The sequence below is a fragment of the Entelurus aequoreus genome, linkage group LG15, assembly GCF_033978785.1.
Source record: "Entelurus aequoreus isolate RoL-2023_Sb linkage group LG15, RoL_Eaeq_v1.1, whole genome shotgun sequence".
NCBI classification, from domain to species: domain Eukaryota; kingdom Metazoa; phylum Chordata; class Actinopteri; order Syngnathiformes; family Syngnathidae; genus Entelurus; species Entelurus aequoreus.
The window spans coordinates 35,863,552-35,877,561 of NC_084745.1; the positions used below are offsets into that span (position 1 = coordinate 35,863,552).

A 14,010-nucleotide genomic window follows, 5' to 3' on the forward strand; every position below is an offset into this window, starting at 1 on the left:
GTACTAGGAAGATGTCGGTGCACAGTTTGAGGATGCGATCGACGCAGGGCAGCTCCTCAAACATGATTGAGTGACTGATCCCGCTGAAGAATTCTCGTACGAACTTCCCGATGACCAACACCACTGATGCGTACAATCCCATAATGCTGCGGGACACAAACAGGAAGTAAGAATCCTAACTTTTTCTAGGGATGAACAAGGTTCTATACCCGTATCCTGCTAGGAATCCCAGACTGGGAGGACTGACTTTATCGCTGAACACAAACAGCTGTAGCCCCGCCTCTCTCCTGTTGTATTTCGTTAAAACTCCGCCTCCAAAAGGCACCAGGCTGGAAGCTGGTTGATCAACTATCCACCACTCCTGGATCTCTTGGCTCTCATTGTCTGTCCGCTCCAGGGACAACAAAATGTCCTTGTAGAGGCCGTCTTGAACGAAAACAACCATAAGTCAACGTCACTATTTAGTGCTCAGATGCCAAGTGAACGGACATAAACCTGCATAGAGCTGCTCGATGGGTTTGGCGTTGGAGTCGCTGGGAGCTCGCAGGAAAGACGGCAGCACGCCTTGAATCACGCTGAAAGAAACAGCTCACTCACAAGCTAGCAAAGATGGCGCACTCAATTGTTGAAACCCAGAAAGTACTTACACGGGAAATGTTCTGGTACCATTCAGCAGCTGGATCAGTTCCAAACGAGTCTGATCATCCAGATAGGTCACATGTTTCCCTGAGGCAAGCTCCGCCTTTGCCCCAAGACTTAAGTTCCTGATTTTACAAGGTAAAAAAACAAGGTGTTGTTCCAGTCATAAGTGTTAGATGTATGAATCGAACCTCTGTACAGTCCAGGATAAGGTAAGGGGGAAGTGGTCCAGGTTGAGCACCTGGCTCAGGTAGCGCCTGCTGGGAGGACTGATAGTCCACAGGGAGTTACTGCTACCCTGCAGCTCTGCCACTGTCACATCCTCGTGACTGTACGCCTCCAGGAACTGCAAGGCACTCTGGGGAAGAAGCAGCGTTAGGGCGGCTAAAGCGGAGTGTTGTGAAAACCGTAGAGAAGGGTTACTTACAGGTGTGTAACTATAGGTACTGGTGAAGGTTTTGAAGTCGTCCTCGGTCAGGTCCTTCAACTGATTCTGCTGTGCGCTCATCGTGAAGATCGGCTGACAAGGACAACAATGAACACCGTCATAAAAAGCTACGGTCATTTTTGTTTAGTCCTTACCTGGAAGCCTCCAAGGGTGACAGTCAGAGAGACGTCCAGGGGCCGGTTGATGACTCCGGCGACAGACTTAATGAGGGACATGAAGAGCAAGGGAAACCAGACGATGCAGATCAGCAGCAGGACAATCAGACCTCCCATGCCGTACTTCACCACTCGCTTCTTCTTCTGGCCGCGAGGCTGAGGGTATCTCTGAAGACCAGAGAACAACAAATACTTTACTTCGGAGCCTCACAGGGGCGTGAACTGTATGTAGAATCGAATCCGGACCATTTCAGACTCCCTCCAGCACTTAAGGACGAAGCAGTGGGCGTAGACGTCCTCCACGCAGATCCAGGAGGACAACGACAAAGTGGTGTCGGTCCACACCCAGTCCATCACAGCCCGGAGTTCAGTCAGGAAAGGAACCAGGCGAAAGCTACAGATGAGTTGGTGAAAACAGGTGTGATGGAGTGATGATATACACTGATAGATAGCTCCGGTGGTGACTCACCCTTGGAACAGGAACAGGTTGAGGTAGTTGTAACTCTTTGTCAGGAAGTTTCCGAGAACACGTGTTGGATAACCTGAGCGAATCTGATAGGCTGACAAGCCAAAGTAAATACATTTGACGAAGTACCACAGCTGAGCCACCAAGTTCTGATTGAAGCGCCTGCACACACACACACACACACACACACACACATACACACACACACACACACACACACACACACACACACACACACACACACACACACACACACACACACACACACACACACACACACACACACACATTCTTCAAACAGCTGCTTTAACAATGATTAGGATTGATTTGATCGATCATTTTTCACCTCTCAGTGACAGTCGGCAGGATGAAGAACATCCAGAAATGAATCCCTAAGACCAAAATCACCTGAAAGACCAACTTTCCCAAAACAGTCTTTCTTAAATAGAGAGCTCGGTCTATCACCATAGTACCTGCAGACACACAAATAGAAAGCTTGCTAAAAATTGACAATCATTTACCAATTTGACAAAATTAATAATATTTATGTAATTATTTTGTAAAATGGTTGGTCATTGTCTTCATCAGCGTTGACAGATGTTTGATTGTTGACAGTTAAGTCAACTATAGTTAAGATAGTGACACTACGCTTTATGATAGTGACACTACACTGTATGATAGGGACATTGCACTTCATGATAGTGACACTACACTTCATGATAGTGACACTACACTTTATGATAGGGACATTGCACTTCATGATAGTGACACTACACTTTATGATTGTGACACTACACTTTGATGGTGAGACTGCACTTTATAATATTAACACTACACTTTAAGATCGTGACACTACACTTAATAATAGTGACATTACACTTGATGATAGTGACACTAAACTTTATGATAGTGACATTGCACTTTATGATAGTGACACTACACTTTACGATAGTGCCACTACACTGTACGATAGTGACACTACACTTTATGATAATGGCACTACACTTTCCAATAGTGACACTACACTTCACGATAGTGCCACTGCAGTGTATGATAGTGACGCTACACTTTATGATAGTGACACTACCCTTTATGATAGTGACACTACTGTTTATGATAATGGCACTACACTTTCCAATAGTGATACTATACTTCACGATAGTGACACTGCACTTTATGATAGTGACACTACACTTCATGATAGTGACAATGCACTTCATGATAGTGACACTACACTATGATAGTGACACTGCACTTTATGATAGTGACACTACACTTCATGATAGTGACAATGCCCTTCATGATAGTGACACTACACTTTATGATAGTGACACTGCACTTTATGATAGTGACACTACACTTCATGATAGTGACAATGCACTTCATGATAGTGACACTGCTCTTTATGATAGTGACACTACACTTCATGATAGTGACAATGCACTTCATGATAGTGACACTACACTTTATGATAGTGACACTGCACTTTATGATAGTGACACTACACTTCATGATAGTGACAATGCACTTCATGATAATGACACTACACTTTATGATAGTGACACTGCACTTTATGATAGTGACACTACACTTCATGATAGTGACAATGCATTTCATGACAGTGACACTACACTTTATGATAGTGATACAACAGGGGTTTCCAACTGTTAGCTGGCGGTACAGTAACTCACCAAAGGTCAAATAATATTTTCTGCCACTCTTAATAGTTTTCTAAGTGTTACATCCTGACATTTAATGACAAATGACCATACTATAGCATAATTTAAATGTAGCCAGTCCTATAAAGTAGTTCTCATACTGATAAAAGTTGGAGACCCCTTTTCTATCATAAAGCTGCACACTAAATATATACTGCTAAGCAGGAGAGATATCTGTTTAAGAACTATTTTTTATTCTGTTAAGTTAAGCAGGAAATATATTTATTTAGGATTGTTTTATAGTATTTTATGCTGTTCATTTTGTTATTTTGCACAAAAACATTAATTATTGAACAATTACTTTGCCACATATTTGTATTCGTCCAAAACCTGCACATCTACAAAACCCAAAACCAGTGAAGTTAGCATGTTCTGTAAACCGTAAATAAAAACAGAATACAATGAATTGCAAATCCTTTTCAACCAGTTGAATACACTGCAAAGACAAGATACTTAAAGGCCTACTGAAATGATTTTTTTTTATTTAAACGGAAATAGCAGATCCATTCTATGTGTCATACTTGATCATTTCGCGATATTGCCATATTTTTGCTGAAAGGATTTAATAGAGAAAATCGACGATAAAGTTCGCAACTTTTGCTCGCTGATAAAAAAAGCCTTGCCTGTACCGGAAGTAGCGTGACATCACAGGAGCTAGTATTCCTCACAATTCCCCGTTGTTTACAATGGAGCGAGAGATTCGGAGCGACAAAGCGACGATTACCCCATTAATTTGAGCGAGGATGAAAGATTCGTACATGAGGAACGTTACAGTGAAGGACTAGAGAGGCAGTGATGGACGTATCTTTTTTCGCTCTGACCGTAACTTAGGTACAAGCTGGCTCATTGGATTCCACACTCTCCTTTTTCTATTGTGGATCACAAATTTGTATTTTAAACCACCTCGGATACTATATCCTCTTGAAAATGAGAGTCGAGAACGCCAAATGGACATTTAAAGTGACTTTTATCTCCACGACAATACATCGGTGACACACTTAGCTACTGAGCTAACGTGATAGCATCGTTCTCAAATGAAGATAGAAACAAAAGAAATAAACCCCTGACTGGAAGGATAGACAGAAGATCAACAATACTATTAAACCATGTACATGTAACAACACAGTTAAAAATTCTCAGCCTGGTAAGGCTTAACAATGCTGTTGCTAACGACGCTAAGGCTAATTTAGCAACTTAGCAACCGGACCTCACAGAACTATGATAAAAACATTAGCGCTCCACCTACGCCAGCCAGCCCTCATCTTCCCATCAACAGCCGTGCTCACCTGCGTTCCAGCGTTCGACGGCGCAACGAAGGACTTCATCCGTGGGTTTGGCGGCTAGCATCGGCTAGGCGTAGTAAGTAGTCCTTGTTGTGTTGCTGTAAGTATTGTACTTAGCCGCTAATACACCGATCGATCCCACCTACAACGTTCTTCTTTGCAGCCTCCATTGTTCATTAAACAAATTGCAAAAGATTCACCAACACAGATGTCCAGAATACTGTGGAATTTTATCGAAGAAAACAAGAGGTTTCTGTATCGGGTTCGATGGGGTCCAACCACTTCCGTGGATTTTGTGACGTCACGCGCATAAATCATTACCAAAGGAGTTTTTCAACCGGAAGTGTGGCGGGAATTTTAAAATTGCACTTTATAAGTTAACCCGGCCGTATTGGCATGTGTTTCAATGTTAAGATTTCATCATTGATATATAAACTATCAGACTGTGTGGTCGGTAGTAGTGGGTTTCAGTAGGCCTTTAATGTTTGAACTGGTAAGCTTTATTATTTTTTGTAAATATTAGCTCATTTGGAATCTGATGCCTGCAACATGTTTAAAAAAAGCTGGCACAAGTAGCAAAAAATAATGAGAAAGTTGAGGAATGCTCTTCAAACACTTATTTGGAACATCCCACATGTGAACAGGCTAATTGGGAACAGGTAGGTGCCATGATTTGGTATAAAAGCAGCTTCATTCACAAACAAGGATGGGGCGAGGGTCACCACTTTGTGAACAAATACGTGAGCAAACTGTTTAAGAATAACATTTCTCAACTGGCTATTGCAAGGAATTTAGGGATTTCACCATCTATGGTCCGTAATATCATCAAAAGGTTCAGAGAATCTGGAGAAATCACCAAAAACCAACATTGAATGTCCGTGACCATCGATCCCTCAGGTGGTACTGCATCAAAAAGCGACATCAGTGTGTAAAGGATATCACCACATGGCCTCAGGAACACCTCAGAAAACCACTGTCAGTAACTATAGTTCTTCGCTACATCTGTAAGTGCAAGTTAAAACTCTACTATGCAAAGCCAAAGCCATTTATCAACAACACCCAGAAGCACTTCGCTGGGCATGAGCTCATCTAAGATGGACTGATGCAAAGTGGAAAAGTGTTCTGTGGTCTGAAGAGTCCGCATTTCAAATTGTTTTTGGAAACTGTGGACGTTGTGTCCGCCGGATAAAAGAGGAAAAGAACCATCCAGACTGTTATAGGCACAAAGTTCAAAAGCCATCATTTGTGATGGTATGGGGGTGTGAAGGCACCATTAATGCTAAAAGGTACATACAGGTTTTGGAGCAACATATGTTGCCATCCAAGCAACGTTTTTTCATGGACGCCCCTGCTTATTTCAGCAAGACAATGCCAATTAAGCCACATTCTGCATGTGTTACAACAGCGTGGCTTCGTAGTAAAAGAGTGTGGGTACTAGACTGGCCTGCCTTTAGTCCAGACCTATCTCCCATCGAAAATGTGTGGCGCGTTATGAATCGTAAAATACGACAACGGAGACCCGGACTGTTGAACAACTTAAGCTGTACATCAAGCAAGAATGGGAAAGAATTCCACCTGAAAAGCTTCAAACATTGGTCTCCTCAGTTCCCAAACGTTTACTGAGTGTTGTTAAAAGGAAAGGCCATGTAACACAGTGGTAAAAATGCCCCTGTGCCAACTTTTTTGCAATGTGTTGCTGTCATTAAATTCTAAGTTAATGATTATTTGCAACAACAAAAAAAATAGTTTCTCAGTTCGAACATTAAATATCTTGTCTCTGCAGTCTATTCAATTGAATATAAGTTGAAAGGGATTTGCTAATCATTGTATTCTGTTTTTATTTACCATTTACACAACGTGCCAACTTCGCTGGTTTTGGATTTTGTATTTAAATTCTGGTTGAAGTCAAATCATCCATCCATCCATCCATCCATTTTCTACTGCTTGTCCCTTTAGTATAAAAGTATGTGTGTAGATTTTTCGTCATCAGGTCCTAAAATACAAAGTTAATTGATCCAAAAGGAGTCTTCTAATTAAGAGCCCCGGTGCCTCTATTCAGACTCTGCTGATAGTAAAAACAAACTACTTTAATACAAATAAAAAAAGACAAAATAAATTAGGTCGACCAGCCTCTCAAGGTGACTCTTATATTTTTCCCCAGAGTTGGCTATTCACGTGCCTCTTTACAGCCAGGTGGGGGCACCCTTTCTAACTATGCAAGTTGGTTATTGAAATGTAAAACCTAATTTCTGTATAAGCCATACTATACACGGTATGAACTGTGAAGTATTGTTTTAATGTCCAGAGCAAAGTTAGATTGGGTGTGTACGATAGCTATTCTCAAAAGACGACCATTTTAAGCTTGTGGTCGAATATTTTGTCATATCCCATCTGGCAACACCGCACCTCATCAGCACATAATTCAGAAAAGGATCATTTTGCAGTATTGCTGGTAAGTTGTGAATATTGAGTAACACTTACAATATCCAGTGTTTATTTAAGGCGTGAAACATTATAAATGTGTATATGTATACATTTGGATAGCAGGTGTACTTTGTTACTTTTTGGACATGCTAGCTAGAAATTGCTAGCTAGCAAGCTAACGTCGAGCTAGCAAGCTAACTCCTAGGGTTACCAACTTTGGGCAAAAAAAACGGCTTGTCGTCCCAATTTGTTTCTTTTTCCTTTTTTATTTGTGTAAAATGAGTTGTATACTATCCACAAAGGTTGAATGAAGGGAACTAGACACTTCTTGTTTGTTGAAGCTGTTTCCGGATTGCATCCATTCAGTTTTTGAGGATTATCCTAATGACTCACAACATACACACATATTTGTATACCATTGGACTCCAAGCAAAATTTAACTAGCTGCGCAGGTTTTGAAGTCATACAAAATACATGAGAAACTAAATGTTAAATAATTAAATATTTGTGCAAAAAAAAAAAATCAGAATAAAATGGAAAATAATTCTTAAATTGAAATATTTCCTGCTTAACTTAACAGAAAAAAGATAGACATATTTCTTTAATACAGTGGTGTCCAAAGTGCGGCCCGGGGGCCATTTGCGGCCCGCAGCTAATTGTTTACCGGCCCGCCACACATTCTGCAAAAATTGCAAAATTGATAATATTGCAAAAATTAAAAAAAAACATTTTAAAAAAGTGGAATGAGGTGAAATCTAACAAGAAAAAGTTGCAATGTTGACACAAAGCTGCCATGCAGGCTGTTTTTTTTCCTTTTGACTTTGTTTATTTTTCTTTTTTTGCCATTGCTAAAAAAAAAAAAAAAAGACTAAAAATCTATGTTATAATGAATTATTAGTTAAAAAATATCACTTTAAAATGTTTTATGTGGAAAAAATATTGCATATATTGTGTGGTTGCCATATAAAAACATCAAAGTTTTATTCGACAAAAGAGCATAAAACAAACAAAATAATAGTTCAAACGTAAAATCGACAGATATATCTGAAGTTGATCTCGTAATTTAAGTGTTAAAAGTAAAAAAAAAACTAATACAAATGTATCACTTTATGAGTGGGGGACCTTTTGGATCCTAAATATATTTAGTAGGATTTTATTTAACTTTTCACTGTGATTACTCAAAAATATTAAATAATTAAAATCAATGGTGTCCTGCTTTATTGATCTTTTAAGGCTCTAATTACTAAATACTGCATATTTCAGTTTTACTATAAAAAACAAAGTTGTCTTTGACAGAAATTTTTTTTTTTTATACTTTATATCAACCTCAAGTTGATATAGAGATTTGCTGTAAGCGTTAAATAAAAAATAATAATAATAATTTGACTTATTTTTAACAGTTTAATGACTGAGACCCTTTATAGTCCCGGGAGCCCTAAAGGTTAAAAAAAAAAAATCCATATATTTTGTTAAGGTTTGAAAATGAAAAATATCAAAATGGCCCCCGCATGCTTACATTTTTCTGTGTACGGCCCTCAGTGGAAAAAGTTTGGACACCCCTGCTTTAATAGATATCTGGGGCCGTACTTATCAAGCTTCTTAGAGTGCCATTTTACACTTAAGTCCTGAGAATTTGCGAAATTTAGTCCTACTCTCAAACTTAAGAATAAAAGCTTTTTATCAACGTTCTTAAGTCTAAGAATCACTCCTACTCTCCACGATATTTAAGAGACCTTCAGAGGTGTCTTAAGTGGTTAGGAGTTGCCAGCAGGGGATGGCACTGAGGGGAGAGAGACATGCGCGAACATTCAGGGAGCGGAACGATGTTCTGGATTTGTTTGATGACGAGCAGCTGATCAAACGGTATCGTTTAGACAGAGCGGGTATTATTTTTGTCACAGATTTAATACTTTTCGATTCCATGTTGATTTCTGCATGTGGCTGCAGTGGGCTAGTATATATAGAGCCACCCACACCAGTTTCAAATTAGTTGCCTAATTAATGAATTGGAAAGAAAATGTTATGACAGTAGCGTATGTGTGTGGCCGTGAGGTGAGTGACGTCAGTGAGTGTGTGGGCGACAGAAGAGAGGGAGCGGTAGCGTGAGTGCCGGCGGGGACTAGTTTGTTTTGTATTATTTTGTTGTTTATTGTCAAAATATACACTCCCATTGTCCACTTAAATATTTCCAAGATATTTCTTTATTCTTAGACAACGGATTCCCTTTCGTGATTGGTCATTTCTATGGACACAGAAATTACGTCACCTAAAATTCCATTTACGGCACATAGTAATGTCGTAATTCAGCTCTGAGTGTGACACTTAAGATTCAGTCCTACACTTCGCTGAAAGTGTGAGTAAGATGCTTGATAACTAACTTTTAAGTGCAGCTTTCAGCGAATAATTTTTTTACTCTTAAGTCAACTCTTAGCAGACTTCTTAGGAGTAATTCTGAGAAGCTTGATAAGTACGGCCCCTGGTTTTCTTAACTTAAAACACATTAACTTCAGTTAGGGGAGATATTTATGTTTTATTAGTATGTCTGGCAGCATTTCAATTGTACTGCTTTATTTATGAAGCATGTCACCAGTCAGTCATTGTGGACATTTGTCACTAAATAGAAGCATTATGTCTAAATTTAATACAAAAAATCTAAGAGTCAAAGCAAATTTTTTTTTTTTACCCTTTTTGAGTAGCTGTATTGCCAGTGACATGTGAAACTACTGTCACCACATAAAGTGTAGTGCCACTATCATAAAGTGTAGTGTCACTATACTAAAACTTAAGATACACAACTAGTGTTTTGAGAACAAAACATTATTATAATAACAAGAGGACAGAATTGTTAAATGATATTAATACTAATGAGTTATCACGTGCGTCAGTGACATAATAGCCACATATACTGCAGCTTTCTTGTTGGACAAAAACGATCTCCGACTTTCCCCAATTGTTCCCTCTTTTTACAAAAGAAATGTCAATGCGCCGGTAAAAATTCACATTTTCAGTCTGATTACCAGAAACTAGGAAGTTAATTCTAGGTAGCTGCTGCCATGCTGAGGCAGTGTCACAGAAGCCATGGCAAAACGAACAGAAGCCAGAAAAGTCGATCGGCAATGAGTTTGACAGGTGAGCGATAAGTCACACTGGCATTTATTGGTTTAGACTCCTTTGTCATCGCGTGACATGAGTGCGTGTCTGTTATGATTTTGCTTACTCGTTTCGAAGACCTGCCTAATCTTGCCTCTGATTGGCCAGTCTGTAATGTTTTGCCCTAACCGTGATTTCCTCCATATGTAGGGATGTTCTCATTATCCAGATCATTGTATTTTTTCCATATTTCTTTGGACCTGGATTCGCAGTCCGTTTTCTCTCTTTGGAGCTTGTAGCTTTGATGTAAGCTACCTATATGGGTCTAAAAATAGCTAAGCTACAGGAAAAGCTGCTCGTTAAAAAAGTAGCTAAGCTACTGGGAAATATAGTTAATCTACGTAGTTTAGTTACATGTAGTTTGTTACTGCCCATCACTGCATACGAGTTACTACGTGTCATGATATGCAACTAAACTGACTGTGATACACAATGTGACCAGCAGATGGTGCTGGATAATTATGTTCAGGTAAATGTAACAAAGAAGACAGGGGCTACATATAGATGTTTGGATTTTCCAGGGTGTACCCCACCTTCCGCCCGAATGCCGCTTGGATATCCTCCAGCGACCCAGAGAAGGACAAGCAGTAGAAAATGGATGGATGGATGCTTGAGCGTAAGCTCGTTGTTCACAAGACAAAGTTTGGTCATAAATAGATGAACAACACACTACAGTGACCATAGGAAGTGCTGCTTCATGCAGACGAGGCACGGGGCAGAGTGGGCGGGGCAACAACAAGCCTGAGACCTCGCAAACGTGAGTGATTTCTGCAACAAAGTTCTGCAGAACAGTGATATCATATCAAATAAGTGGATGTTTTTTTTATCCTTTTGCTTTTATTTTTCGCCGTGTTTGTTGCATCTTTATTGCTCTTGCTCGAATATAAAAGATGTCGATCAAGGAGGTGGTGTGGGAAGTAGAGGAGCAACGTTCATATATTTTAAATATTCAGTGTTTTATTGTTCATAGTTAATATTACAAATCCCACATTCTGTATTTTCATATACATTCTGAGTGTCTTATTCAATAAAAAGCTAAACAGACCATTTCAAAAACGGAATGAACCATAATTTTTTTACTTTATTAGATGACAGTCAGACTGTACATAAAAAATATAGAAAGTGGGGTTTACAATATTAGCTATGAACCATAAAACACTGAATATTGAGAATATATGAACTAGGGCATCTGGAAGTTATTGCTTCAATGGAGAAAAGTGTACTACCTAAGTCGTCAAAAGTGTGGGAACACTTTACTTTAAATACTTCAAAGAAGACCGTTTCCTGCAAAATGTGCAGCATGGACCTCGCATGGCACGGAAGTACAACATTGCTTCGGGAGAACCTGAAGAGGAAACATGTTGGAGCCATGGATGAAGAGAACTGACGGTACGTAACGTTTTAAGTCCATAGTCCGGGTACATTGATCCGTTGTGTCCGTCTTCGTGTGTTTTTAATCTTTCGTTAACGAGGAGATTTTTTTAAAGGAAGCGCAGCAGCAACTGTTGTGTATTAACTTTCAGAGTGTTAAGGATGTTTTGGAGAGTGCGACGCAACGACTTCATTCTCTGTGTTGTTTTGAGTGGCAACAGGCATTCATCAGTTCAGCACGCCAGCTCTTTTTTGTGAGTAACGTTAACGTTATCCCTTTGTTGCAACACGGGGCTGATAATGTGTCTCTGGCACATTTGACTCCGTTGTGAGAGAGAAAACGCACGGTTACCAATTTGGAAATAAACGTAGCGGACAGAAATATCTCAGGTTCGTTTCATAATGGATCAATGTAGCTGGGCCCAATAAAGCTATATAAATCTATTTAGATTTGAGTGACGCTTTAGTATAATTAAACATTATGAAGGTGCTGGAATATTTCATGCTATTATTCAGAGGCAACCTAAAATGAATCCTTTATTATTCACAACAGAAACGTGTACAATATCTGATCCAGTTCTGATCTGATGAGTTACAGTTCTGTGTTATTATTGGTGTATTCTGCAACCCCAATGTCCATTTATTTAATTTAGCTTTTTTTTAAATTTGGTGGCGTATTTGCCTTTTACGTCAGAAATTATTAAATAAATCAACTAGGTATATATTAAGTTACATGACTTGGTACAAAGGAAGGTCTGCACACCACAGCAAGCAGCTGCATTGACTGATGCTATCCTGAATATGTTGGTAACTGACATGAGGCCACTATCAATGGTGGAGGATATAGGTTTTAGACAAATGATTCACGTCCTCAACCCTGGTTACACTCTTCCCTCGAGGACCCATTTTACCAAACTGATGGAGAGGAAGTACGAGTAGACATTCCAAGCAGTGTAGACTGATATAAAAGCCACCCAGAGCAAAGTTGCTCTCACTACTGATGTGTAGCCACGGAAGTTTACCTTGGCAATACATGCCATTACATTGGAGACGAATGGAACATGAAGTCAATCTGCCTTACGACCATGCCACTAGAGGAAAGACATTCAGCATCCAACATTGCAGGATGGTTGGAATAGGTAGTTGCCAGGCTTGAAATTCCCCCAAGAAAAATTATTGCCATTGTGCATGACAATGGTGCACTTTATAAAAATAAACATTTTTGTAACATTTGCCTTGTTTTATTTGGCAAGTTGAAAGAACATAGCTGTTTTTCCCCAATAAAATACTGGAAAGGATAGAAATGTAGTTTGTCTCTTTTATCCGATTATTAATCGATTAATTGAAGTAATAATCAACAGATTAATCGATTATCAAATTAGTTGTTAGTTGCAGCCCGTTACTCCTCTACTGCAGACCACCTCCTTGATCGACATCTTTTATAATCAAGCAAGAACAACAAAGGTGCAACAAACACGAAACATAAACGCAAAGGGTAAAAAAATATCCACATATTCGATATAATATCACTGTTCTGCAGAACTTTGCTGTAGAAATCTGCCTCTGTCTGACACTCGCCTCTCCATATACAAGCTCTGCCCACTCTGTCCGTGCCTGGTCTGCATGAAGCAGAGCTTTGTATGGCTTTCAAAAGTGCAGATTCTAAACATTGGATGCATTTCTATAGTTTGAAAACATCCAGTGAGCCACATTGAAGTGTTTATTATGTTGTATTTTGCCCAGGTAGCCCAGCTAACTGCCTTTTGTATACTGTTTTGCAAAACCCGTGTCACTTGACTTCAAACTTGACACCTCATTGGCTGGTTCTGAGACAGGTTCGATTGCTTCAGTCTTAATTTACCACAAGTGAGTCTTCCTTTTTGAAGCAGCAAATTTTTCTACGCTGAATTTTTTTACACTGATTTTTTTTGTCAGCATAATTTGATGTAAAAAAATTCAGTTCACAAAATTCCAACGCAATAATTCAGTTACATAAATTCAGTGTCGAAGAAAAGCTTTCTTAAAGGCCTACTGAAAGCCACTACTACCGACCACGCAGTCTGATAGTTTATATATCAATGATGAAATCTTAACATTGCAACACATGCCAATACGGCCGGGTTAACTTATAAAGTGCAATTTTAAATTTCCCGCTAAACTTCCGGTTCGAAACGCCTCTGAGGGTTGACGTATGCGCGTGACGTCAATCATTGAAACGGAAGTATTCGGACACCATTGAAGTCAATACGAAATAGCTCTGTTTTCATCTCATTATTCCACAGTATTCTGGACATCTGTGTTGGTGAATCTGTTGCAATTTGTTCATTGCATTATGGAGAAAGAAGCTGAGCAAGCA

At 39.4% G+C, this 14,010-nt stretch overlaps 1 protein-coding gene and 1 long non-coding RNA gene across 4 annotated transcripts in view; one reads left to right on the forward strand and one right to left on the reverse strand.

The window, feature by feature from the left end:
* Positions 1–14,010, reverse strand: part of LOC133630064 (piezo-type mechanosensitive ion channel component 2-like) — a 37,008-nt gene that overhangs the window by 1,334 nt on the left and 21,664 nt on the right. The window contains 10 exon segments of the mRNA XM_062021321.1: positions 5–146; positions 210–426; positions 496–575; positions 648–764; positions 831–997; positions 1,067–1,159; positions 1,222–1,410; positions 1,489–1,636; positions 1,712–1,870; positions 2,055–2,181. Of these exon segments, the coding sequence (XP_061877305.1) occupies positions 5–146; positions 210–426; positions 496–575; positions 648–764; positions 831–997; positions 1,067–1,159; positions 1,222–1,410; positions 1,489–1,636; positions 1,712–1,870; positions 2,055–2,181 (1,439 nt within the window).
* Positions 6,898–14,010, forward strand: part of LOC133630071 (uncharacterized) — a 39,507-nt gene continuing 32,394 nt past the window's right edge. For all 3 annotated transcript variants that reach the window (XR_009821189.1, XR_009821187.1, XR_009821188.1), the window contains exon 1: positions 6,898–7,161. This is a non-coding gene — a long non-coding RNA (uncharacterized LOC133630071). The remainder of the gene's footprint in view (positions 7,162–14,010) is intronic.